General features: G+C 35.8%; 1 protein-coding gene across 1 annotated transcript in view; it reads right to left on the bottom strand.

Moving 5' to 3' along the window:
* Positions 1 to 25200, bottom strand: part of LOC112652718 (cadherin-10) — a 174721-nt gene that overhangs the window by 32608 nt on the left and 116913 nt on the right. Inside the window, 3 exon segments of the mRNA XM_025436344.3 lie at positions 19954 to 20121; positions 20552 to 20671; positions 22174 to 22468. Of these exon segments, the coding sequence (XP_025292129.3) occupies positions 19954 to 20121; positions 20552 to 20671; positions 22174 to 22468 (583 nt within the window).

The raw sequence follows: 25200 nt of genomic DNA, 5'->3' as shown, positions 1-25200 counted from the left end.
GGGTCTATATTATATCTTCTCATGATTAGATTGAGGTTTTGCATTTTTGTTGACAGTACACAGAATTGATCTTTTCTCAGTGTATTATATATATATATATATATATATATATATATATATATATATCGGGGAGCATAAGATGTTAATCTGTCTTGATCATATGGTTAAGAAGGTATTTCTGTCAGTTTCCTCCATGACTAATAAGTATTTTTTTTAAATAATTAATGCATATCTTGGGAGATATACTTTAAGATATGCAAATATTCTGATTCTCCTCGAAAATCTGCCCATGGATTTTAATATTGATCTGAGATCTAATCTGAAATAATTAATACTGTGATTTATTTATTTATTCATGAGAGACACAGAGAAAAAGGCAGAGACACAGGCAGAGGGAGAAGCAGGCTCCATGCAGGGAGCCCGATGCGGGACTCGATCCTAGGACCCCAGGATCATGACCTGAGCTGAAGGCAGACACATTCAGCCACTGAGCCACCCAGGCACCCCTACTGTGATTTTTTTAATGATGATTTTCTATTTTGTTGATTCTTTTCACATATTTTTATCAGTACGGACTCAATGATGTTTTGTTTTATACTATGTATTCTAATCCAAAAATATTCTATATATCATTTTCTGCAAATTCTTATAGGTTTATCAGTGGGTGATCTTTTAGGTTGTTTATAATGTCTTTTCAATATGCTTCCATCATTTTTTAAAATTAGTTTCTACACTTAGCATGGGGCTGGAACTCATGACCCACAGATCGGGAGTCAAATGCTCTACCAACTTAGTCAGACAGGTGACCCATCACTTTATTTTTGAGTACTTCCTTAATACCTGGCATCACAAAATGTTATGAGTTCATCTTATATTTTCTCTGACCAAGCCCTATAATCTGCTATATCTCGTGTCTTTTGGTGGAGATAGAGCCATAATTTTGAATACAATGTGGTATTCAAAACTTACAATAAATGGAATAACTTTTGCTTCATAATGCGCAAATGTGTCAAAAAGCCAGAAGGAAGGTAACGATTTGTATTTGAAATAAGAAATCTAATTATATCTTTGATATAAAAATAGAAATAACAGTAAGTGATCGCCATTTAACTTGTTAATTGATCTTGATTTTTAAAATAAAATATCTGTATCCTTCAAAAGGAATGTAGAGTGTTTGATTTATAATATTAGTGTTTAAGATTCTACAGCATAAGGGAAAATCCTATACTATAATAGAATAAAATATTTTAAAATATTATAATATTAAAACTGATGTTATAAATTCATTCTTATAACTAGCTGTACATCTTTATTTTAATTGTCGTTTCTGGAAAGGTCTCAAATTTTATTCCACTAGCATAAAACACAACCCTAATGCCCAAACACTGGTCACCAGTGTTCTCTATAACATATACTAAATTTTCTTGGAGATTTTCTGTTCTAAATTGGAGGAATGGAAAAGAAAGTAAGATCAGGATTTCTTCAGACAGAAATTGAAATGTCAGATTAACGGGATCATAGAAAAACACAAAAATCAGCTTCTTTCTATTGTTCATCATTTTGAAAATTTTACCATCAATAGTATAATAATTTAGTTGATTAAAAAAAAAACAAAAAAAAATCAGGCTTCTGGCATTGCCAGCTAGATAATTCAGTTCAACTGAAAACAACTGTGGATCATATACTAAGAAATATACGTTTGAAGGTATTAAAGAAGTACAAGCCCCGAATTGACAGAAAATGAGACCCTACAGAAGTAAACAGAAAACTGAAGTCACATTTTGGCCTGAGGATATTTGTTATTTCCATAAAATTGACCATGATTTTTATGCCCTTTTGAAGCAAGGAGTCCATACATCTACCTCCAAGTAATCTAAAAACTGGTTCACGACACAGTCTCCTTGATAAACCAGGACTAGTGCTTTTACACGGAGCATGATCTAGACATAAACCACCCTTCATAACATTTTATCCATGGTATAGGTTCAAATGACCCTAAAGAGATATAATTCTACAGACATAAGAATTTTAACCACTAAGAGTGAAAGACGGCACGGTGGCATCCATCAACACAGGATCCTAAGGCAGCCCACAGTTACTTTAGGGAGAATCCGTGTCGGGACGAGAAAACCACTGAAATTATGCTACCTGGGAGGACCTGTCTTCACTGCCCTTGCCATACTTTTCTTTTGCAAGTGCTTTTTACAAAAGGGAGACATTAAGACAAAAGAAATATTATAGTTCCGTGAAAATAGAGTTGTAAATATTTGCCTCAAAAAGACACAAAGGAAGGAAAATGATGGAGTTAGATGCCATAAGATCTGGAACAACATATCAAATGCCTTCAATGCCTGCTGTGATGCACGCACACATGCACACATAAATACATATGGATACACACACAAAAATGTGTATATATATATATATACTTGTACATACATATGGATATATATATATATATTCTTAGCACGCAAATGGTTCTTTAATATTTTAATGGAATATTTTATCAACAATCTTTACAATTAAGCTTTTGAAATTTCCTAATGAAGATTAATGCTGCCCCACCAGACGGTTACAGGTTTCTTTGCCTTGATTATGACAAGATCACTTCTTCGGATTAACATCATAAGTGTCCTCTCTTTTTCCCTCGTGTTTCAGAATAATCCTTAAACTACAAAATATTAAGTAAGTCATATCTGTACAATAATCTAATTATTTTATTGCTAAAGACAACTTTTTTTTAAAAAGATTTTATTTATTTATTCATGAGAAACCCAGAGAGTGTCAGAGACATAGGCAGAGGGAGACACAGGCTGCCTGCTGAATCCCAGGACCCTGGGATTGTGACCTGAGCCAAAGGCAGACACTCAACACTGAGCCACCCAGACATCCCTAAAGACAGCTTTAACCTACACAGGAGGGTAATGACACAGGGATGTGTTAATTTCCAGCTTTATTCTGCAAAGGTCCCTCTTTAATTTCCTTACATATGCAAAAACTTTAGTTAAAAATTCTAAGCCAGTATCTTTTTGGTTTTGCTCAGCTCACTCACACACACACACACACACACACACACACACACACAAATTGTTTCTAGAACTTTAATTTACAAGTAAAAGTAGGCCAATAATTTAGGAATCCTTAGTAAGGGAAAGATTTCTAAAATGAGACAAATGATTAACAAAACATAAAATAGAAGTTTGAGGGATCCCTGGGTGGCGCAGCGGTTTGGCGCCTGCCTTTGGCCCAGGGCGCGATCCTGGAGACCCGGGATCGAATCCCACGTCGGGCTCCCGGTGCATGGAGCCTGCTTCTCCCTCTGCCTGTGTCTCTGCCTCTCTCTCTCTCTCTCTGACTATCATAAATAAATAAAAATTAAAAAAAAAAAAAAATAGAAGTTTGATAAATCAATCTATGCTCTAATTAACCACTTCTATAAATACAAGACAATATAGAGAAAGTGAAACATGTCACAAATAAAGAGAAGAAAATAATTACATATTCACAAACATAGTATCTCTGAAGATCCATAGAAAAGACCTACAAGCCATTAGAAAAATTAGTCAAGGAGTGAACAGCGAACAGTTCATAGTAGGGGAAACAAGAAAGACAAACAAAAATATACTGCGTTTTAATCAAGTGAATGGAAATTAAGGCCATGATGTGATACTATTTTATACCTACTAAATTGGTAAAAATTAAATGCGACAAAACCAAGTATTAAAAGTATGCGGTATAATGAGAACTATTATGCAGAGCTGACGGGTATTAAATCTGGCACAATGACTTTGGGAGATGTATTAATTAGCTAGGGCTGTTTTAACAACGTGCAGAAAACTAGGTGGCCTAAAACAAGGGGGATTTGTCTTCAGTTCTGGAGCCTGGAAGTCTGAGATCTGCGTATGTGCCAGGGCCATGCTTTCCATCATGGCTATCTCTCTCTATAGAGAGAATCCTTCTCTCTCTTCTAGCTTCTGGGGTTGCCGAAAATCCTTGGTGTTTGTTGACTTGTAAGTACATCGTTCCAGTTACATGGCCACCTTCTTCCTGTGTGTTCACGTTGCCTTCCCTTCGAGAATGCTTCTATGTCCAAAATGCCCCTTTTTATAAGGTCTCTGGTCATGTTGGATTAAAGCCCAAACCCTAAGACCTCCTTTTAGATTGATTACTTCTTGAAAGACCCCATTTTTATATAGGGTCACATTCTGACATACTGCTGTGTAACACATTAAAAATATATACTTTTTAGGGGCACCTGGGTGGATCAGTTGATTGAGCATCCAATTCTTGGTTTCACCTCAGGTCATGGTCTCAGGGTTGTAAGATCCTACCCTGTGTCAGGCTCCACACTCAGTGTAGAGTCTGCTTGAGAGTCTCTTGCCCCCTCTCCTTCTGCCTCTCCTCCACTCGTGATCACTCTCTCTTCCTCTCTCTTTACAAAATAAATGAATACATCTTATTAAAAAAAGAAAAAATATGTATATTTTTTAAGGGACACAATTGAACCGTTCATAACAGGAAACAATATGGGTCTATACAATGTGAAGTTAAATAGTAGCATAAACAAAATCCAGCAACGCATGTGGGAATAGTTGCAGAAATGCCATATGGAATTACTATTTGTAAGATGGGAGAAAAAAAAGAAAAATAAGACAACTCAAATGTCAGACGGCATGAGAATAGGTAAATAAACTTGTTTCAGTGCCTGGGTGGCTCTGTCTGTTAAGGGTGGGTCTTCAGCTCAGGTGACCTGGGATCGAGCCCCACCCCAGGCTCCTGCTCAGTGGGGAGCCTGCTTCTCCCTCTTCTCCCTGCCTGCGTTCTCTCTCACTATCTCTGTCCCTCTCTCAATAAAGTAAACAAATACATTCTAAATTTCTTACTGAAGATTATGATCATCTAAGGAAGGAACTTGTGAACTACAGGATAAATGGAAGGAAGTACACATCATTGAAAACTAATAGGTAACTGTGAGTTTGCAAAAAAAAAAAAAAAAAAAAAAAACGACATGGATTAAAATGTCAATGGACCTTTCAAGGTAACCCCTGATGCTAGAGAAACACTGAGCAACGTCATCAATATCTGTTGATAAAACTATTGAGGACCTCATCGGCATATTCATCAAGCAGTGATAACCAGATAAAGGTAGTTTTAGAATCAGGAAACTTCCCTCCCTTTGGGCTTTTTAAAAGAACCTAATGAAGAATGCATTCAGGAAAATTAGGGGCTAAATCGAGATATGGGAATACATGAGATCTAGACAGTTTTGTATCTAAATTACGAAAGTAAAAAAAGGAAAGTCTGAGATGGCAGGATTTCCTGAGCTATAAAGATCGCCAGCCTATATTGGAATGGGAATGCTGAGGACTCTAGGTGTGTAACCCTACAGCTGCCAACAGGAAGCTCAATGCTATAGGGCTGCTCACTGACAAACTCTGAGCAGCTGTACCCACATTAAAAGCACAAAGCTGTAATATCTTGGAAAAAATACAACTTTGCTAAAGAAGATCTCTAATATTCAATAGTTGAAATTATTGCATGGGGAATAAAATGTCTGGCTTTGTCTCCGAGTCGCTTGAGAGCCAGAGTATTCTCTATTAAATATTTTGGCACAAAAGATAAACATTTTACATAGTTAATAGCATAGTATTTTGATAAGCTCATTTTGAAAATTGCAGGTTTTTTTAAACAATTAAAATCTATCTATATATATATCGTGCTTCTATTGAAAATGCTATTGGGACAGAAAGAGAGAGACAGAATGGTGGATATAAAAAAAGATATAATCATATATTCTTTAAATTTGCTAAGATAAGCGATAGAGAAATAGGAAAAAACACGGATATGATTACATCTGGGGGATAACTGGTTGGAATGTTCCTTGAGCTCTATTTTCATTGATTGTGAAAGGAAGTCAAAAGGTGATATATAAAAATATTTCAACAAATAATAAGAAGACATTGCTTACAGAATTGTAGCTTAACCTAGATGAACTAAAAATAACAGTTTAAAGTTGTTTTCAGTGACAATTAGAGCTACAGGTGAGGAAGGATGAAAGAGGTGGCTTCTGTTTCTTTACTTTTTAAAAAAATCTATAAACTTAATACTTTGATGCAAAATATTTTTAAATATTTCACTAGAAAACACTCCTGACGTTTTTAGAGATTATCAGGTTCTGGTGAAAGATTACCACATCATGGACCTTCTTTTAACAGACCGAGAAAGAACAAAAGAACAAAACATTTTATTGTTTCATTTTTTCATTGTCACATAGATTTCACTGAGTATTGTCTCTGGGAGTTTGTTCTCCCACTTATTATTTTTAGCTTGGACATTTTTGAGATTACTTGTATTTTTAGGCACATGCTTAGCTTCTGAAAATCTGTCTGCTTTAAACTTGTCATTATAGTTCTGGTCAAGGATCCAACATTATTTATCACTTCATTTTATTTCTTGGTTGGTGCAGGCTCTTTCTCCACTGCAAAGTTCTTTTCCTTTTGGGGCCAGTAGGCATTATATATGTTAATTTTCAGTACCTTCTGAGACTTAAACAGGAAAGTAAACGTGTTTCATTGGTTCATATTATAATAAGCCTAAACTTAAGATAATCTGTATCTCAGTTGTCTTCCATAGTGATTTGTTGGAAGGGACATACACACACACACACACACACACCACACATATAGTAGGTGAGCTGTGAATATGTGTCTACATACATATGCATACATACATTTATTTATCCCTGAGACATTAATAAGAGTATTTTCAAGGTGTCTCCTACTTTCCAGAAAAGTTTCACTCTTTCCATGATTAAGATTGAGCCCATTCATCAAGATGGCATAAATTTAATTCTATGTTAAGTGATTCAGATAGCTAAATTATCCAGATACGTATGCTGCATACCCACCTAAAATACACACACATTCGTGATTGTTTTAATTACATGACAACTTCAGTAATTCATTGGTTCGACGATTTATTCGGTGCCCAACATATATAATTTAATAATGTTTTCTCTGGAATTACGTTCACATTCGTCAACCTATTGAGGGAGATTTTTTTGGTTTATTTCAAAGTTACCAGACTGCATTTCTACATTTTAAATATATGGAAGGGCTATTCATTCATATTTCCTAATTCATTTCCAAGAGTTGTCTGTTGAACACAAGTCTCCTGCTTTGTCAAACAAACAGAAATTACTTTCACTAAGAGCCTGCAAGGGTGTTTACCATGTAGAGAAGAGCAGCAGGAGGGGCATTAGAAAGGAGACAGATTGTTATGCATATGCTGACAAAAGCAAAGTAGCTCCTGTCACCCATCTTAAGCTTCATTTTTCCTTAAAGACATCTATTTGCATGTTCCTTATTTTTTATCTTACAGTTGATGGAGCTTTAATTATGTGCTACGCTTTCCTATCAATTCCAATTTATAGTTGTTTTAAACTCATTCCCAGGTGTCAGATTGAATCATTTGCTTCTCTTTTAATGTTTAGAGCAGATAAATGTTTCTTCCTGGTGAGTATGTTCTTAGTTTGGTTATCGACTTGAGCACAAAGGCATGAATGCAAGGAGGAATTGCCATTTCTGTATCACATATGGAAAGTTGTATTTAGAAGTAGAAACCTAAAAGGTGATTACTGCACAGACTTCCCAAGAACTGGGCAAAATATATGGTAAGCGCACCTTGAGACCATTATGGACAGCCTCACGCAACATCTGAATTTTCATTAGTGAAGATTTCAAACAATCGTGATGTATTTCTGGTTTTCTAGGATTCAAGACGAAACATTTCAGGTCACTTATTTTACCAAAGATTTGATCAATGGGACCTTTGCACTTGAATATTAAAAACACTACAGATCTGTGTGTGCTAGAACTAGAAATAATTGACGGCTCAACATAGGAAGCTTTGGAGGAAAGACATGAGACAGGCAAAGTAAGAGATGTGACAAGGTGACATCCTCTGAAACCACAAAGGAGATGCCAGAAAACAACTGGGAGGGCAACAAGGGCAAACTCAGGTTTTGAGCCCGCAACAAATACTGCTGTTTTGTTTTGTTGATAAAAAACAAGAAGGTTCAAAGAGATATAATTTGTCTTTTTCCTTTGTTCCCTGCCCTTGTTTCTCTTCACATTTACATAAGAACTCTCTACATTTCCAGCATTGTGGTTAAAAAAAAAAAAAAAAAAAAAACCACATATATGAATCAACAAAATAATTTAGCATTAATTTTTTTATTTGCTTTGTGTGTAATCTTATTGTAACATCTCTGTGCCGCATAATCATCTCAAACAATACTTGCTTTAAGAAAAACGACACAATTATGCACGTTTATAAACCACTCCATTGTATAATGCTTAAAAGATGTTTTTTAATGAGCTGAACAGGAAGAAATTAAAAACAAGCTAAAGCTCCTTGGAGGAAACTGCACAGTAGTTAAGGAAATTATGCAATGCTAAATGGGCATTTAGGAGAAAGGAGAGGAGAGCTGAAAGTCACACCAGAGATTGACAAAGGAATGAGGCTTTGCAACTCAAGATTCTCACCAGAGGAAAGACGGAAACCTAAATTTGTGAGCACTGGAGACGTGATTGCCAACTTAGCTTTGGGCATTGAAGTTGAATTAGAGCAAGAGGAGATGCTGTGTGATGGCTTAGTTTTCTGTTCAGTGAGGAAAGCAACAGGACGAAGCTTTTAGAGAAGCTGCCATTGATCCCCAGAGGGTAGGAAATCCATCCCAATAACATATCTTGGAGCTTGTCTCAGAGGTAATTGGCACCCAGAGCTGCACACAATTGCGATGTATAGAAACGAAAATGTATATAGGACTCCGGGAGTTTAAGGTAATCTTAAATTAGTGATTCGGAAACAGATTACATCGCCTGAGATACTCCCTCTGTTTGCAGTGTGTTTCCCAGAAGGCATACAAAAAACTCGGGCACAGCTAAACATATTTGCACAGCTGGTTTGTACGTTTACATCTATACCTACCCAGGGGTCTTTTTCATCTTTCCTCTGGAGAATTCAGAGGAACTCTGGATCTCACTTTGCAAAATACCTAATGGTTTAATTTAAGGCAACTTTCCATGGAATAACCGGAGAGTTCCAAGTGGACTTTTTGTATAATTTCCATGCGTGTTATTTCTTTGACGGATTTATATATTTCATCACAGTTGGCAATACTGTGCATTTCCCCAGCTACGTGACTCTGAACACTTAGTGGAGCTGAGGTCATACCTGTCTGTTTTTACTTATGTGTCATGTGTCTACTTCAGATCAACACACCTACTCTCAGATACTTAAAACCTACTGTCTTTCCACAGGCATCTCAATTCAAAAGGTTCAAATCAAACTGAAATCCCCATCTTTCTCTTCAAACAAGTTCTTCTGGTAGGAAGCTAGAAAATGGCTTTTTCTCTTGCTCTCCTCTCTCCCTCAAACCTTTTATCGACCTAATTACAAAGTCCTGTGGATCACCCACTTAAATGTATCTTAAATCCCTCCTCTGCTCAGCGTTGGTTCAGACTCTCAACTCCTGCCCTTGTGATCCACGCAGTGTGCTTCATTGCTGCCCGAATAATTAGCCAAAATGAAGAACTGTGCCTGGTGCTCTCTTAAAAAAAAAAAAAATGTTCCTTTAGATAATACGAATAGCATTTTATTTTTATATCCATCTCTCTTCCTGATGCTGACACTGCCTATGTATTTCCCTTCTCATCTCATGGTCCCTGGCAGCCCTGGGGTGCAGCCACACCAAATCGTCCTCATGTTTCTCATACCCAGTTTCCTTCCTGCGCCTTCCTAAGGAAACTGGGCTCCCCCCTCAATGCCCCTTGTTTTCCTGCCTAGAACACTCTTAAATAATGTTCTCTCTCCTGATCCACTTGTATCGGAAGAGTTTATCGTTTTATGATTTTAGACATTAACTGGCAATTGCAGCATGAGTCCTATTGCATCATTCTCCAATTATGCGTCTGCATATAATGTATCCCTATGAGCACCGACGTGGGTACGTGTACATATATGTGTGTATATACTGATATGTATGCATATGGATAGATGTGGAATCTCTGTCTACAGACAAAAGCAAGCAAGAAAAGAAGTGAGGAAGGCAATGGGTATGAGAGAAATGACAATAGAACACACAAGGGTGTATATGTGTGTGTGTGTGTGAGAGAGAGAGAGACAGAGAGGGAGAGAGAGAACTTGGGTCTGTGCAACCTTTCCAAATACAAACCATTTATGGATGTATCCTGTATCTCGTAGCTCTCTTTATTAATTATTATTATTTCCTAGCACAGTTCCTGCCCACGCTGTTGGGCTTCAGTCAGTGTTTTATAAATCAAGGAATGCTTTTATAATACCATTTCTTTGTAACTTATTTTTCTTTTTTAATAGATTTTGTTTATTTATTCATGAGAGACACAAAGAGAGAGGCAGAGACACAGGCAGCGGGAGAAGCATGCTCCATGCAGGGAGCCCTATGTGGGGCTAGATCCCAGGACCCCGGGGTCATGACCCGAGCCAAAGGCAGACGCTCAACCACAGAGTCACCCAGGCGTCCCAATTTTCTTTGTAATTCTTATAAACTTTAGATGGTAGGACCATGGCGAAGACTTCTACAAATATTTTGGGGGGGTCACAGTAAACATCACAGCTATATTTAACCAATATAAATTACAGAAGGGTGCTTTTTAATATAAAGATATTCATTTTGTTCTAGACAATAAAAAAGAGGAAAAAAGACATTTTAAATTTTGTTCCTTCTTTCTCATGCTAAAGCATCTTCCTTGGGACATACATGACTGTTGCTCTAGTTGAAATGTGCTTGATAATTTTAAAATATGCAAATCAGCCTGAGGCCTACATTACCTTGGAATCCCCAGTAGAGGAGAGGTTGACTCTATTTACAAAGCGAAAATCAGCACTTATTAAATCAAATCTCTCTTGTACCAGGCAGGGATTATGGTAGTCTCACAGCTCACTGCATGTACGGGGCTTAAATCCCTACGTATATCATATAGACATTTCCTTGAAAGACCTTGTCTCATGCAAACTTGATTATTTATCTGTCCAAGGAGTAGAGGGACCCTAGCCAAAATACTCAGTCGTGTCTGGTCCCTGGGTATTACAACAGCACCAACCCGTAAAGGTTTCATTTCCCTGCTTGTATAAAATGCATAGATATTTTAAGAATTTAGTAAGCCCTGTCTAAAGCTGTCTGTATAATCTATATACAAATAGTGAATCATGGAATTAATGAAAAGTGAAATGCTTCAGGGAAGATAAAGAGAGTCTTTGATGTACCAACTTCTTCCTTGGTGTGGTGGTTAGAAGCATAGATTTTTGAGCCACAGAACCTGGATCCCCAATCTGACTTTTATTTATTTCCCAGTTGTAAAACTTTGAACAAGTAACTTAAGTTTACATGTTTCTGTTTTTTTTTTTTAACTAATAAAAAGGAGTAAGCAATTGTATTGTATTATATTGTTATAATTATACACATGTGAAGATTTAATGAGTTAATATTTGTATGATAGTATATAGTGTTCAGTAAATGCTGTAACACTGTGCCTATTACTATTATCCATACACTGCTGCTTTATTTTATTTTATTTTATTTTATTTTTTTATTTTATTTTAGGCAAGCCAGATAACCCATATTTATGTAATTTAATGGGCTCAATAAAGTCAATGGACAATCTAGATCGTTCAGATAAAACACATAAATATACATGTGAAATCATTTTTTTAGACTCTGAGTGGTTCTGGAATTGCTTTCTGTTGCTTCTGATTTTGCTCTAGCTTTGTATAATCTTTAGATATGCTTTAATGTGAATATAAAGAGATGTCATTAAAATATTCATAAAATTAGAGTCTCATTAAGTTTATTTGTACACCCAAAGTGTCCCATTACCTATAATTTATCTTTCTTTTTAAAGATTTTATTTATTTATTTGAGAGAGAGAGAGAGAGAGAGAGCTCACATGAGCAGTGGGCAGAGGCAGAGGGAGAGAGGGAGGGAGAAGCAGATCCCCTGCTGAGCAGGGAGCCGGATGTGGGTCTCCATCCCAGGACCCTGAATTATGACTTGAGCTGAAGGCAGATGCTTAACTGACTGAGCCACCCAGGAACCCCAACTCTAATTTATCTTAATAAAAACTTCCCTATGGGGGGAAAATATTGTGTTAATTTTCAGAACAACCCAATGAAGAATTGATATTTGTTACTATTCTTAATAATCAATGGCAAAAAAATATTGTAGATGGCAATAAATTTACTCTTTTGAGTTTACTTGGGATAGATCTGGAAACTTGCATAATAAACATTATGTCACATTCTCATATATCTGATGATTACCTACATACATAATGTCCTAAAATTTATCTTAAGAGAGTCAATGATAGATTAATACAAATAAAACTAGCACTCAATTTGTTTGTATTTAATAAATATTCCACCTTCATAAAGTCCCAGCTTGGCTGACATTACATACATGCACTAGTTACTGGTCCCTGACTCTGGCGTGTCCAGCTAAGCTTGGTGTGAACATGCCTGGGACTCAATACTAAGTAGATGAGGGGCATGGCTGTATGAGAGTTCATTTTCTCAGGAGCACATACTCCCAGATAAGATGGTGTGAAAACAATCTATTCTGTCTTTTGTTTCTGTGATAGGATGTGTGGGAAAGCATCTAAATGTGAATAAAGAGCTGTGGTCTTGAACTATGCCCTCAAGTTGTCTCCTTCGTGGTTTGGAACTTTCTGCCTGGGTCTCAGATGTTTGGTTTCCTTCTTCCTTCTTGAGTCCTGGTGAAATATTGTCCCATCCGAAAACTAGAGTCAAGACCCAGGCACCAGCTAGCTGGCTAGGACCTGACCATCTGCATTAGTGCTTCTATAAATACTTTTTCTTTAAGCCTGGACCTTCCTTCTTGATGTCTATTTTGTTGTTTTTAATGGACTTGAGAGTCTTATCATACAGCGTTCTGTGCTGTATTATGGCAAAGATAGTGGGACTAGTCTGGCCTCTGAAGATCAGATATTCCTCAGTGACTTACTCTGGTGTGGATGAAAATCAGATATCATAACATTTCCAATAGATGCTTTATTATTATTATTATTATTATTAATTATTATTATTATTATTTTATTCATGAGAGACACACAGAGAGAGAGGCAGAGACACAGACAGAGGGAGAAGCAGGCTCCATGCAGGGAGCCCAACATGGGACTAGATCCCGGGTCTTTAGGATCACACCCTAGGCCAAAGGCGGTGTTAAACCACTGAGCTGCCCCAATAGATGCTTTATTTATTTATTTATTTATTTATTTATTTATTTATTTATTATTATTATTATTTTTAATAGATGCTTTAAATACACACACACACACACACACACACACCAGGCACCTGGGTGGCTCAGTCAGTTAACTGTCTAACCCTTGGTTTTGGCTCAGGTCATGATGGGGTCATGATCTTAGAGTCATGAAATCCTTCCTCTCCCCAGGTCATGCTCCATTTTCAGTGGGGGGTCTACTTGAGATTCCCTCTCTGACTCCTTCTGCCCCACCCCCCTGCTCTTTCTCTCTCCCTCTCTCTGTATCTCAAATAAATAAATACATCTAAAAAAAAAAAAAAAAGTCATTGGACACACATCTTGCCCCAGTTGGGTTTGCCAAGCCCTACAGTGATCAAGTTTCAGTAATTTAATCTTTTTTTAGACCTCTTCCATGGAGCCTATGTTGTTTTTCTGATTTTAGGGAAAGGAGAGAGGAAATGGGATGAAAGAGGTTAAAATATTCAAACAAGACACCAGGTGCTTAGATTTCAGATAAAGTGTGATATTTTCTGTGTTACTACAATGAAACCGCAACATTCAAGGACCACTGAATATTTGACTGGTTGGAGAGCAAGGAAATGTGCTCTGCATCCTCATTCATGCAAACATTCCCTCCTTCACGTGAGGTAAGCACATCCATGTTGTTGTGGCCTCTGAGGTTGTTGAGTGTCTCCAGGCTTCAAGTATTTTTATTTAATCATTGGTTGGCCACAAAAGAAAAGAAGCCCAAGCATCAGAGACAGGAAAACAGTAAGATCAGAAACATTAGATTTACGCCTGGAGAAGGAAAAGGGACGGAGAGGAAATTCATTTTTTTTATCAAGAACTTACCGTGATACTGCAGTTACTACTGAAGATATTTTACACATGTGACCTCATTTCTTAACTGTAACATGCTCAGTATTGTGTGTGTAGGACTGAAGGTATAGAGAAGACTAAATTGCCTAATATTATATATTTTCAGTTTCGTAAATTCCTCAGGCCTTCTTAGACAAGCCTCCCCCATTCATTCTCCCTAAGGTAGCACTCTAGGCCCTACAGGCTTCATGAGCTCACGGCACTTACCACACCACCAGACATCACACCTTGTCCATGTTGTTATCACTCTATTGTCTACGCCTTCCACCAGGAGCTCAGATCCTTTGTTGGTCTCTGTAGCCTAACTCCCATGTGGTGCCTGCGCTCTAGGAGGCTTTCAGAAATGATCTAAACCACCCTTAATTCAAGATTTCTCTCTACTATCACAGATTCTTTTTCTGTTTTATTTTCTTGTTCATCGTAGCATCTTAAAATACAGGCAGTATTTCTTTAATCCTCCTCCTGCTTTTCTTTTATTCCTCAACTTAACATCCTCTAGCTTCTTCCGAAATGATTGCAACCAAAACTGGGAAAGATCGTCCACAATTACTCCCATTATGTAAATTCCAATGGCTGCTATGCAGTGCTCACTTAATTGGACTTCTTGGAAACAATTGTCACTTTTGTCCTTTCCATTCTATTATTCTGTGTTTTTGTTTAACATGATCAAGCTACAGAAATGTATAAAAACAGAAAATACAGAAAAGCAAATATTAAAAGCATCTACTATCTCCTCACCAAAGAATTCTCACCACCACTTTGAAGCATGTCCTTTATCATCTTTCCTGTACAGAATATGCGTTTGCATAAATTAGAAACTTTGCCAATTTCCAACTTGCTGAACCCTTCTTTTTCTATCTTTATGGTATATAGTAGTGTCAAGTAGTAGTGTTAAGATAACTCAGATCAAGACATAAGTTCTCCAAGGGCTCCAATGTGGCACAGTTGGTTAAGCCTCTCACTCCTGGTTTTGGCTCAGGTCATGATCTTGGGATCCTGGGATCAAGCCCCATGTCAGGCTCCACACTCAGTGTGGAGTCTGCTTGAGGTTCTTTCTCTCCCTCTGCCCCTCCCCCCATTCATGCTCTCTCTCTCTCTCTCTTTCTCTGAAATAAACTTAAAAAAAAGAAAATAAACAAGTTTTCCAAAAGCTTCCCCTTTAAGTGATATACTCATATCCTTGGCCCTCTATTTGGATAAATTTGCTTTTCTGGTTGCCTGTTACATTCCGTGCATACTTCCTTGATCACACATGATTTCCTATTGAAATATTCTCTAATCTGCTAGACAATAAGCCACTCGGAATCAGGAATCAAGACATTAATCTTCATGTGTTTAGGTGCAAACACAGTCCTTGGCAGTGAAAGGTAAGCAGTAGATTTTTGTTCTTACTTGTTCTAAAAATTAACTTATGTCACTTGAACTAACCCAGGACTATGAAAAAGCTTCAACAAAGCAGAGGTATCTTTTTGAGAATGAAAAATACAAGTTAGTATCTAGAGCAAAATAGCAGAAAATACTTTTGGAACTCAGTTTTCAGGTGCCCTGTAACACTGTAACCCATTGCCTCACTCTTAGAATCATACTAGAGGTAGGCACCCATGTTATATTAATGTTCACCTACCCATACCCCTAAAGGCACAAGACCATGATTTTTGTTAATACCAATAAAAATTTACTATTATGGGTTTGGTGGTCTTTTTTGGGGGGCAGGGGGTCCGTGTTCTTGTGAGTGTAGAGCTTTGATCTAATCTCCCACCAACCTCCTCTCACATGCCACTACCTCTGCTTGGTGGATTTCCCCACTTCTCTGTATGGGTGGGTCTATTTCATCTTGCCATGTTTGAATAAAATATCACCTCTTGAATGAAATCTCCCCCTTATACCTTCCCCTTGGCACACACATATTCCTCCTTTTATCCACGACTGAGCCAATACTCTGGAGGGATATCATGGTTTTACTTATGTCTGACCTGCTTCCTTTACTGTAATGAAAGGTCATAGTGACAAAAACCATGACTTTTTTTTTTTTTTTGGACAAAATTCATATATCTCATTTCTATAATAATAGTGTTTGGTCCAATCATGGTTTCAATAATATTTTTAGGTAAAGGAATTTATGATTTCACTTGAACAGATCCTCATATAACATATCAAAGTTTCCTAACCACAGCATTGTTACTGTTGACATTTTGGGCCAAGTTATTCTTTGTCATGTGAATTGTAGGCATCTTTAACAGCGTTCCTGTCTTCTACTCAGTAGATGCCAGAAGTAGCTACCAGTTGAGGAAGAACAAAACTGTCTCAGACATTGTTAAATGTTCTCTGGGTGGCAAAACTGTCCCTGACTGAGAATGACTATTATAGATTCACACAATAAAATAAGGTAAAAAATGAAGCAGGACATCTGAGTCTTCACCTCTCCCTGTCCCTTCCGAATGATTGAGATTTTTATCATCCACCGATGTAGTGTACTGGAAAATGTTGAAGTTGGATCAGCTAACCTACGTGGAAGTTTAAGTTAAAACTAGCCTCAGCTAGTTTTATAACATTGACTAATAATAGTAATAGAGCAGCACTTGCACAAATCAACATTACCGAACACGTAAATAGGATAGTGGCAGCCACTGAGCCAAGTGCTTCAGAGACATCAAATTATTTAGTCTCACATTATTTCATGGAGTATGCACTTCTATCCAGTTTTACTGAATTGTACTGAAAAACAGAGGGGTCAGTTTAAAAAGCTACTAAATGAAGAAGACAGCACTGGGACTCGTGCAGAATGACTCCACAGTCTGCTCCTGAGCCGTCCCATGTGGCAGCCACTAGCTAAGCCACTCACCTTCAAGCAGCTATTGACTGGAAATGAGGTGAGTCTGAATTGAGACCTGACAACTGGAAAATACTTGAAGCCAGTGGTTATCTCAAAGAATTATGGGGACAGAATATAAAATATCTGAGTAAGTTTCCATACACTGGGTATTACAATAATAGTAACAAGGGGTCTGTATAGGTTAGTTCTGAATTCTCGATGTTATATTGCGTATGGTCTTCATAAACTGTGGAACTCTCTCCAAAACTTGGCTATTTAATGAAATGATATTGGATATAAAAACTAGTTTTCTGTGTGTTAGATGACTTAGGAGATCAAGTAACATTTTAATTGCCATGACTGAGTGTTCCCAATAGTAAGATATAGTTGCAAATATTCATAGCAGAAAAGATAATTGAGAAAATAAAAATCCACAAATTATGTTTCTACCTATAACTAAAAAATAATGAAATAAGAGACAAGGTGTTCTAAAAATTCCTCTAAAGCCATTGTGTTGTACATCAGGCATTGGACATGGATTTCAACCCACCCCTGTTCCGTCATTACTTGTAGTTTGGCCTTAACATCTACGATCTTCCTTTTCTCATTTGTAAAATGGAGGTCATGACATTGAGCTGAATGAGTTATTGCAACTAAATGGAGTAGACCAATAAATAACTTGGTACAGGGCCCCCCCCCCCAAAAAAAAATAGGGTTTGGAAAATAGGGTATGTTGCTGCTTCTTTTTATTTTCATCATTGTTATTATTACTATTATTACTATTATTATTATTATATTTTAGTAGTAGTAGTAGTAGTAGTAGTAGTAGTAGTATTACCAGGGCTATGGCTTTTATAATTATGTCAGGGCTTGTGTAATGTGCCTATCAAATACCAATCATAAATTCTGACTTCACAAAAGGAAAGGTAAAAATTATCGAATGAATTAATAAAGGTGTTATAGTAGATGAAAAATAGTAAAGTGAATTTCATTGAACATTATAATTTTTCAAATATTTAATACTTGTCTTTAATTAGAATATATTAATTTGCTTAATTGGAAGCATCATTTTTAGATGAATTGCATTTTGACACTTGTGTACATATGTTCCTGAGCATTTAAAATATAATATTCTTCCTAATGGTCATTTATTATTGACAAAATACTTTTTTGAGGAATACTTTTCCTTATTGTGGATAATGAAATAATTCAGTTATGGTTTATTCTACTAGATTTACGTGTTCATTCTCCTGGTAACAAGTTCATGCTAAGAGGTAGTAAGAAATACATACAAAATGTGAAATTTAAATTTTAATGCAGTGAGGCATGCCTTTATATATATTCTAAAAGAACTATTAGGGATTATTACTGGTCTTCTTTTTCCTGCCCATGCTACAGGTAATCTGGAGCTGCAATCTGATTATTTGAAAAGAGCATAAACAAATACTCTTTTCTCTGTGTTTTGGCCAAACACCACAATAGCAGACCTAATGGGCATATAACTTAGTATCTAACAAAAGAACCATCACAAGTAATAAGAAACTGACTAGTCTGCTCAAAAAAATTCTGTGTGAATTTTATAATTTTCTACACATATGATTTTAAATAATTCAAATCACGCACTATTACTAATGATCAAAGTTAGATAAAGCACAGAAAAGAAGTAAAATGCTTTTAAACTGTCACAATAATACAAGGAATTCTGAGACCTCGATTCCTTCTGCATTGTAGTCTTTTATGTAAAAATATAAATATCACAAAAAGCTACATTTCAGTACAATATCAAAAAAGTATTTATGCCAAAAACCAAACTAAAATTGGGGATCAATTTAGAAGTTAATACACCGCAAATGCTAAAATTCAAAGACATAGATCATACTATAGCCTGTACATTAGGCTGCATTTCTAATAACAGAAAATTCCATCTTAAAGCATAGGATCTTTCAGATTAGTAGGAAATTGTCTGATTCTTAGGAGTGTCCATTGAGATCTAACATCACCCTCTCTAATTGCATGTCCTCCAAATTTGTATAAAAAGGGGGAATAGGGATCCCTGGGTGGCGCAGCGGTTTAGCGCCTGCCTTTGGCCCAGGGCGCGATCCTGGAGACCCGGGATCGAATCCCACATCGGGCTCCCGGTGCATGGAGCCTGCTTCTCCCTCTGCCTATGTCTCTGCCTCTCTCTCTCCCTCTGTGTGACTATCATAAATAAATTAAAAAAAATTAAAAAAAGGAGGAATAAATCATGTATTATATGATCAGAAGCTAATGATTCTTAACCTATTCTTCATCTTTTTTGAGACTTTGAAGGATTAATTTAATAACAAAATAACAGATCTAATTAGATAACAGTAACACTGAATAGATTTAGTGTTTTATAACTAAATAGGAAGAATACAAAATGTTTTAGTTTAAAAAAACTGTTTTAGTATGATTACCATTCTAAACAGATATAATACCTACAAGTCTGACACAGTGATATTAAAGTGCGATTAGTTTGTTAGGTTCTTTCTGGCCTGTGTAGCCCTTTCTGGCTAAGTCCTTGTAATACGACAAATTAGATATTTTATTGAAAAATGTTACCCTCCAGTGAGGATCCACCTTATTAAATTCTAAGTGAAAATAAACACATTCATTGTAGAAGTATGACTTTGTTTTCCAATAAAACATTATTTCCTTTTGCTAACTAAAAGAAACAGTTCTTGGATTACAGTGGTAGATGCAGGTTTTGCGATCATAGATCCCCATGAAATATGACTGAAATATTTAACTTTTATATTTTAGTAACAGTGAGTTCATCAGCATCCGCACCTTGTTTTCACTTTTGCAGCACATTTTCAATATTTTTTGAAATTAAACGATTGACAATTGCTTTTTCCTTTACTTTTCTCTTTTTAGTCTAAAGCTTTTGCCCTGTGGAAGACCATGAAAGGCAGCTTACTCTGGGGGAAGCGAGGTGGATTGTCATTTACATCTGTCAGCGTGATGTTCACCGTGGTGGTCCCAGATAAGCCTCCCATCTGGCCGCCCATATCTTTGGCCTGGATTACCACTTGATATTGCTCCCTGTTTTCTCTGTTCATGTTTGGTAAAGCAGTCCTGATGATACCTTGAAGAAAGTATAAAAACTTTTGTTAACCCTTGTTAAAAATCTCCACTGTTATTCAACTAAGAACACAAATGATATATCTAGAGATTTTTGAAAGACAAAGCATGTTTTTGCTATTAATTGTTATTGTCCAGAAACTGTAACAGTGAATCAATGTAAATATTTTACAATTTGTGTGGTTTTCCTATTACCTACAGAAGGCCATATGAGCCATATAGAGACCCAAACCCATATGGAAAAACCATAAAAACAGGTTTATTTCCAACAGTTCACTCAATCATTCAACTTTGAACTCTTAAATTGTCAAGTGTGGCATCATCACTCTCGTGTAAGTATGACTGTTAATGTTTTGTTCTTCGTTTCCCACCTTTTTTCTACTTTAAAGACCATAAAGACTTAAATTAATAAACACTGATTCATGATTCCTGACCTGTTTCAGGCTCCACAGAGAAATATGGCTGCCCTTGGAGTATGCTGTAAATAACTCTGGCGCTGTTCCCGTAGGAAGGGTCATCGGCATCTGTAGCTGTGACTTGCACCACAGAAGTACCTGAAGTATCCAAATTCAGCTTAGTTCTGCACAGTACCAGAAGGAGGAGCAAAAGCACTGGTTTTCATGGAAGACTTGAATGATTTTTGGCTTTTATAATGACCTCTTAAAGAAATATTCATGTATAACTGACATGAAAATCATACACACAGTGTTATTACAGGAAAATTGTGAATTCAGCTGTATATTTATTTAGCCAACAGGTATATTTTTATGCATGCACAGAGAAGACCACAATGTGTCAGATGATAATAAATGCAGTTACTTTACAAGTGCTCAGGTTTGATATTTAAATTCATTTTCACATAATAGATTTGTTGCGTGTAAAGGGCATATCTGATCACAAAGGAGTAGGTGTTCTTCTCTTTCCTCCTCTCCACTAATTAACTATAAAAATAATTAACATCTGCTCTAGAATACAATTTTATGAATAGATTAAATTCCAGATTTAGAAACAATCCAAGATGATCCCAAGTTCCATGAACTATTAAAAGCAATTTAATAAAGTTCAAGAAATATAAAGGGGCTTTATAATAAAGCAATTGCCAAAGTCCTTGGGATTTAGGGAAGTAAATATTAAATAAGAATCCCAGAACAATGCTTTTGAGAAATGCAGAGTTAAAAATGTGCTGTTATAACTGTTAAAAGTATCAGAATTATTTCATCGGTTTATATGACTTCTCTCACATTTGAGAAATAAATCTTTTCTATTAAGTCTAAACATGTATCTCTAAAAAATGTTATCATTGTTTCCTAATATGTATTTTTGTCATTCTCCACTTAACAAAAAAGAAGTCTTGACTTCTCTGCTTACAAATACAATTTTCATTTATTTCCAGTGAAAAAGAAAATGCTGTTATCTTGAATGTTATACTTATAGCTTTTTCATGTCCTCTGTCTTATAGATCCTACAACCTAAATTTTAAATTCTGTATCAGTATGTGATTATGGAATTTCAACTGGTTTATTTGAATAACAGATTTATATCAGCAGAGTTTTATATTTAATGATTATAATTAAAAGATGTTTTGAAATAATATGAATCAGGTAATGTAATCAATGCCACCTTTTGTATTATCTAGATAACCCAGACAAATTCTTTAGACAAATTATAACTAGAGTATGTATGCAAAGACTCTACATCTACAATGTTCTGAACGTGCTTATAATATATTTGAGGTCAGAATTTTACACAGCTATTATACAAAGCTATGTGACAAAGATGCTATATTTTCATAGTTTTCTACTGAAGTTCAGTGGTATTTTCTTGGGTTTTTGAGGGGTGTATCTCCTTATTTGTAAAGATTTACAAATCCATAGCATGTAAAAAAATGATTAATCTTTTTTTTCTCACTCATTTTCTACTTGAGGAAATTAAATAAGTACTCTTAGGAGGGAATCAAAGAAGATGTCAGTTAACTGATCACAGTATTTTAAAAATTTCTTGATAATAATTTCTTATACTTTCTGCATACCACGATAATTCTTATAAATGAACTTACCTACGACGGACATTTCTGGAACACTAGCTGTATAAATTTCTTCTGGGAACGTTGGCTCATTGTCATTGATATCATGGATTTTGATCACAAACTCAGACTCTGGTTCTACTGGTCTCAAAGTTCTTCTGTTAATAGCTTGTGCACGCAGTGTATAAAAGGCCTTTTCTTCCCTATCAATTCTTCTTGTGGCATGAATGTCACCTGTTTTTTCATCAATAATAAAAAGAGTACCTGCTCCATCTCCAGATAAAATATATTTGAGTGATCCATCTCCTTTATCTTGGTCTGAATGAAGCTGGGGGAAATAAAAAAGAGCATATCCATGATAATGTCTAAAGGTACATAATGCTGAAAGAATTCAAAGTCTCTCACGTCCCAACACAGAATAATGGGGTCAGTTATCTTAGTTCTTGAAATGAAAGTTGAATAAGTATGAACACACTCATCTATATATCTTAAACAATAAGACTAGCTTTTCACATATCTGTGTGATTTTTACTCTAAGTGGATAAAAGTAATAAAAATAAACCAAACACAGTTCCCCTCTTTGCTTTGCTTGGCAAATAACCATTTTCATAGGCAATTAACTCCTGACAAAGACATATGTCATCAGTCTTGACATGCTGTGTAAACATTACTTCTCTCATCTCTTTCTGTGAGTGGAGAATTCTTTTACTCTCATATTATTGAGGAAATGCTTATAAACTTGTTATTTGTTATTGCATTTCCATTGGAGAATTAGTGATATTCTGTAAGACAGGCTAAGTTGTATGAGATATAGCTCCTATGTTAGAAACACTATGTATTATTTTTTGGTTCACACACACACAAACAACTGCCCCACAGGTAGGTTTGGAACTCAGGGAAAGAGTACAAATCGATGTCTATGTTTTAAAATTATAAATCAAGTTAATAAATTCTACAATAAATTATGCTTCTCTGTAGGCTCCTACCTTGTCAAATCTAGTTTCTTCATAACCTCAAACAAGTTTTGTGCAGGAAAAAGACAATGCAAAGCAAGTCTGTTTCTTGCCCTTTGCTTATGCCCACAACACTCATCTTTTAGAATTCACTAATCACGTCAAAGAGCTTTGCAGGAATTCATGAGGACTTCTCAGGCCAGTGTGCCACGCATCCCAGTGCAAATGCTATCCAGGATTCCATGGTTTCATGGGTAAATTCCATCAATGCTGTATTTTAACAGATGCCCACTAGGACTGCCCCCAGAGTTAAGGACAAATATAACAGTGGATACGTCTGGCCTTTGGGTGTTGACCTGAAGAAAAGAATCTCCCTGGACTTAGAAGCAAGCCCAGGGATGTTTAGGCAGGGAATAATAGTTTCAAGTACCTTGAGTATGTTCTGGAAATTGATGTGTAGGTTCCAGGTATGAATAGCCCCTGCTCTGCATAGAGTTCTTACCCTGAGTGGTGGGGCTTAGGTGTAGGAGGGACACAGCATGGCTTTGTAAAATACAAGGATTATAAGTTTTTCTTTAATTGTACCACCCAACCAATAAACATTTTCTAGGCTGGGATCATAGTTTGATTATTTACAATAAGATTATTTTTTTAATTTTTAATTTTGTTTTTATCATATCATGAACACAATATGTAGATTTTCTAAACTTCCGTAAGTATTTATTATAACTTAGACATCCTCACAAACATGTTTTTTTTAATTTACAAATTCATGTAAAATGTAGTCATAAATCAGAATAGGCACACTGATGTATAATGCAGAAAGTTAAAAATTAGAGACAATATCCCTCAATTATGCAAAAATTTAGAAAGTTGGATATTTATCTAAATAAGGTTTGATATTTTACTTTAGATTATTTACATCAACAAACATTTTCATCTCATTGCATATAGAAATAGTAAACTGATTACTTTCTATTTAAAGTAGAATTTTATTTCTTTATTTGGAAGTTTGTGGGTTTTTTTTTTTCTGTTTTGGAGCTTATGTCAGTGAACTTGGCTGTAAAAACAAACTTACATGAACATGAAACTGTTTAAAATAAACGTATTAAGAACACACATATGGCTAATATATTGGATTACTGGTTATTGTTGGATCTATAAAAGCAGTCTACTCTTCAGTTAATAGTTTTTAGTAATTAGCATTAAGCCATCAAAATTGGATCAAACTCAGTTTTTCCGATTTCTGGACAAAACTCATTATCACAGATATAATGAAAAAAAAAACCCAAATGGATATGTACTTTAAAGAAAAAGAGAAGTCAGGTAATAAACAGCTTTTGACTGCATTTTTAGCTATTCGTAAACAACATGGTAAGTTTGAGAAACTTGGGAACTATCTGCTTTTAGCTAAAAAGCTCTCAGAAGTAACATATGACTGTGTTGTCCAGGGAACCACTCTCAAAAAGTCACAAGATTGATGCTTTTTAGTAATTGAAAATACACATAGTTGCCAGGAAACTTTCCAATTACATGAATGTGAAATAGTGGCAATTTTCCAAATGGCAGATATAAGTATTGCATATTTCTTATTCTGTCTAGGAATCAAAATAATTCAAGAAAAGATTATTGGCATTATCAATCATTTGATCAGATAACTGTGGTGGGTAGTAAACAGTTATGACTTTTATTGTCTATTAATTCAACAATTTTAATTGAGAAATATGTGTTGACTCTCATAAGAATCAAGTACTTCTAAAAGTAAATCAACAATTTCACTCTAATGCTATGAAAAATTCAAATGCTGTGTGTAATAGAAATTCACAGGACATCTCTAAAACTAGCCCACAGCAGTATGTGAGGCTTTCCTACAGCATATAACACTTAAACTACCCAATAAAGAATGAGTAGAGTTTTAAACTCGGGAAATTTTTTGCACTTTACAAATTGTAAGGAACACTAGACGAATACAGAACAGAATACAGATTTGGAGTGGGGATAGGAGGTACAGGAAGATGGAAAACATTAAGACCAGTTCTGCTGTTTTAATCAGACATGCACAAAAATTGCAAGAATGGGAAGATCCTAATTATTATAAAGTTCAGTT

Source organism: Canis lupus, chromosome 4 (genome assembly GCF_003254725.2).
Source record: "Canis lupus dingo isolate Sandy chromosome 4, ASM325472v2, whole genome shotgun sequence".
Classification (NCBI taxonomy): Eukaryota; Metazoa; Chordata; class Mammalia; order Carnivora; family Canidae; genus Canis; species Canis lupus.
This window is presented reverse-complemented; position numbering and strand designations above follow the sequence as displayed.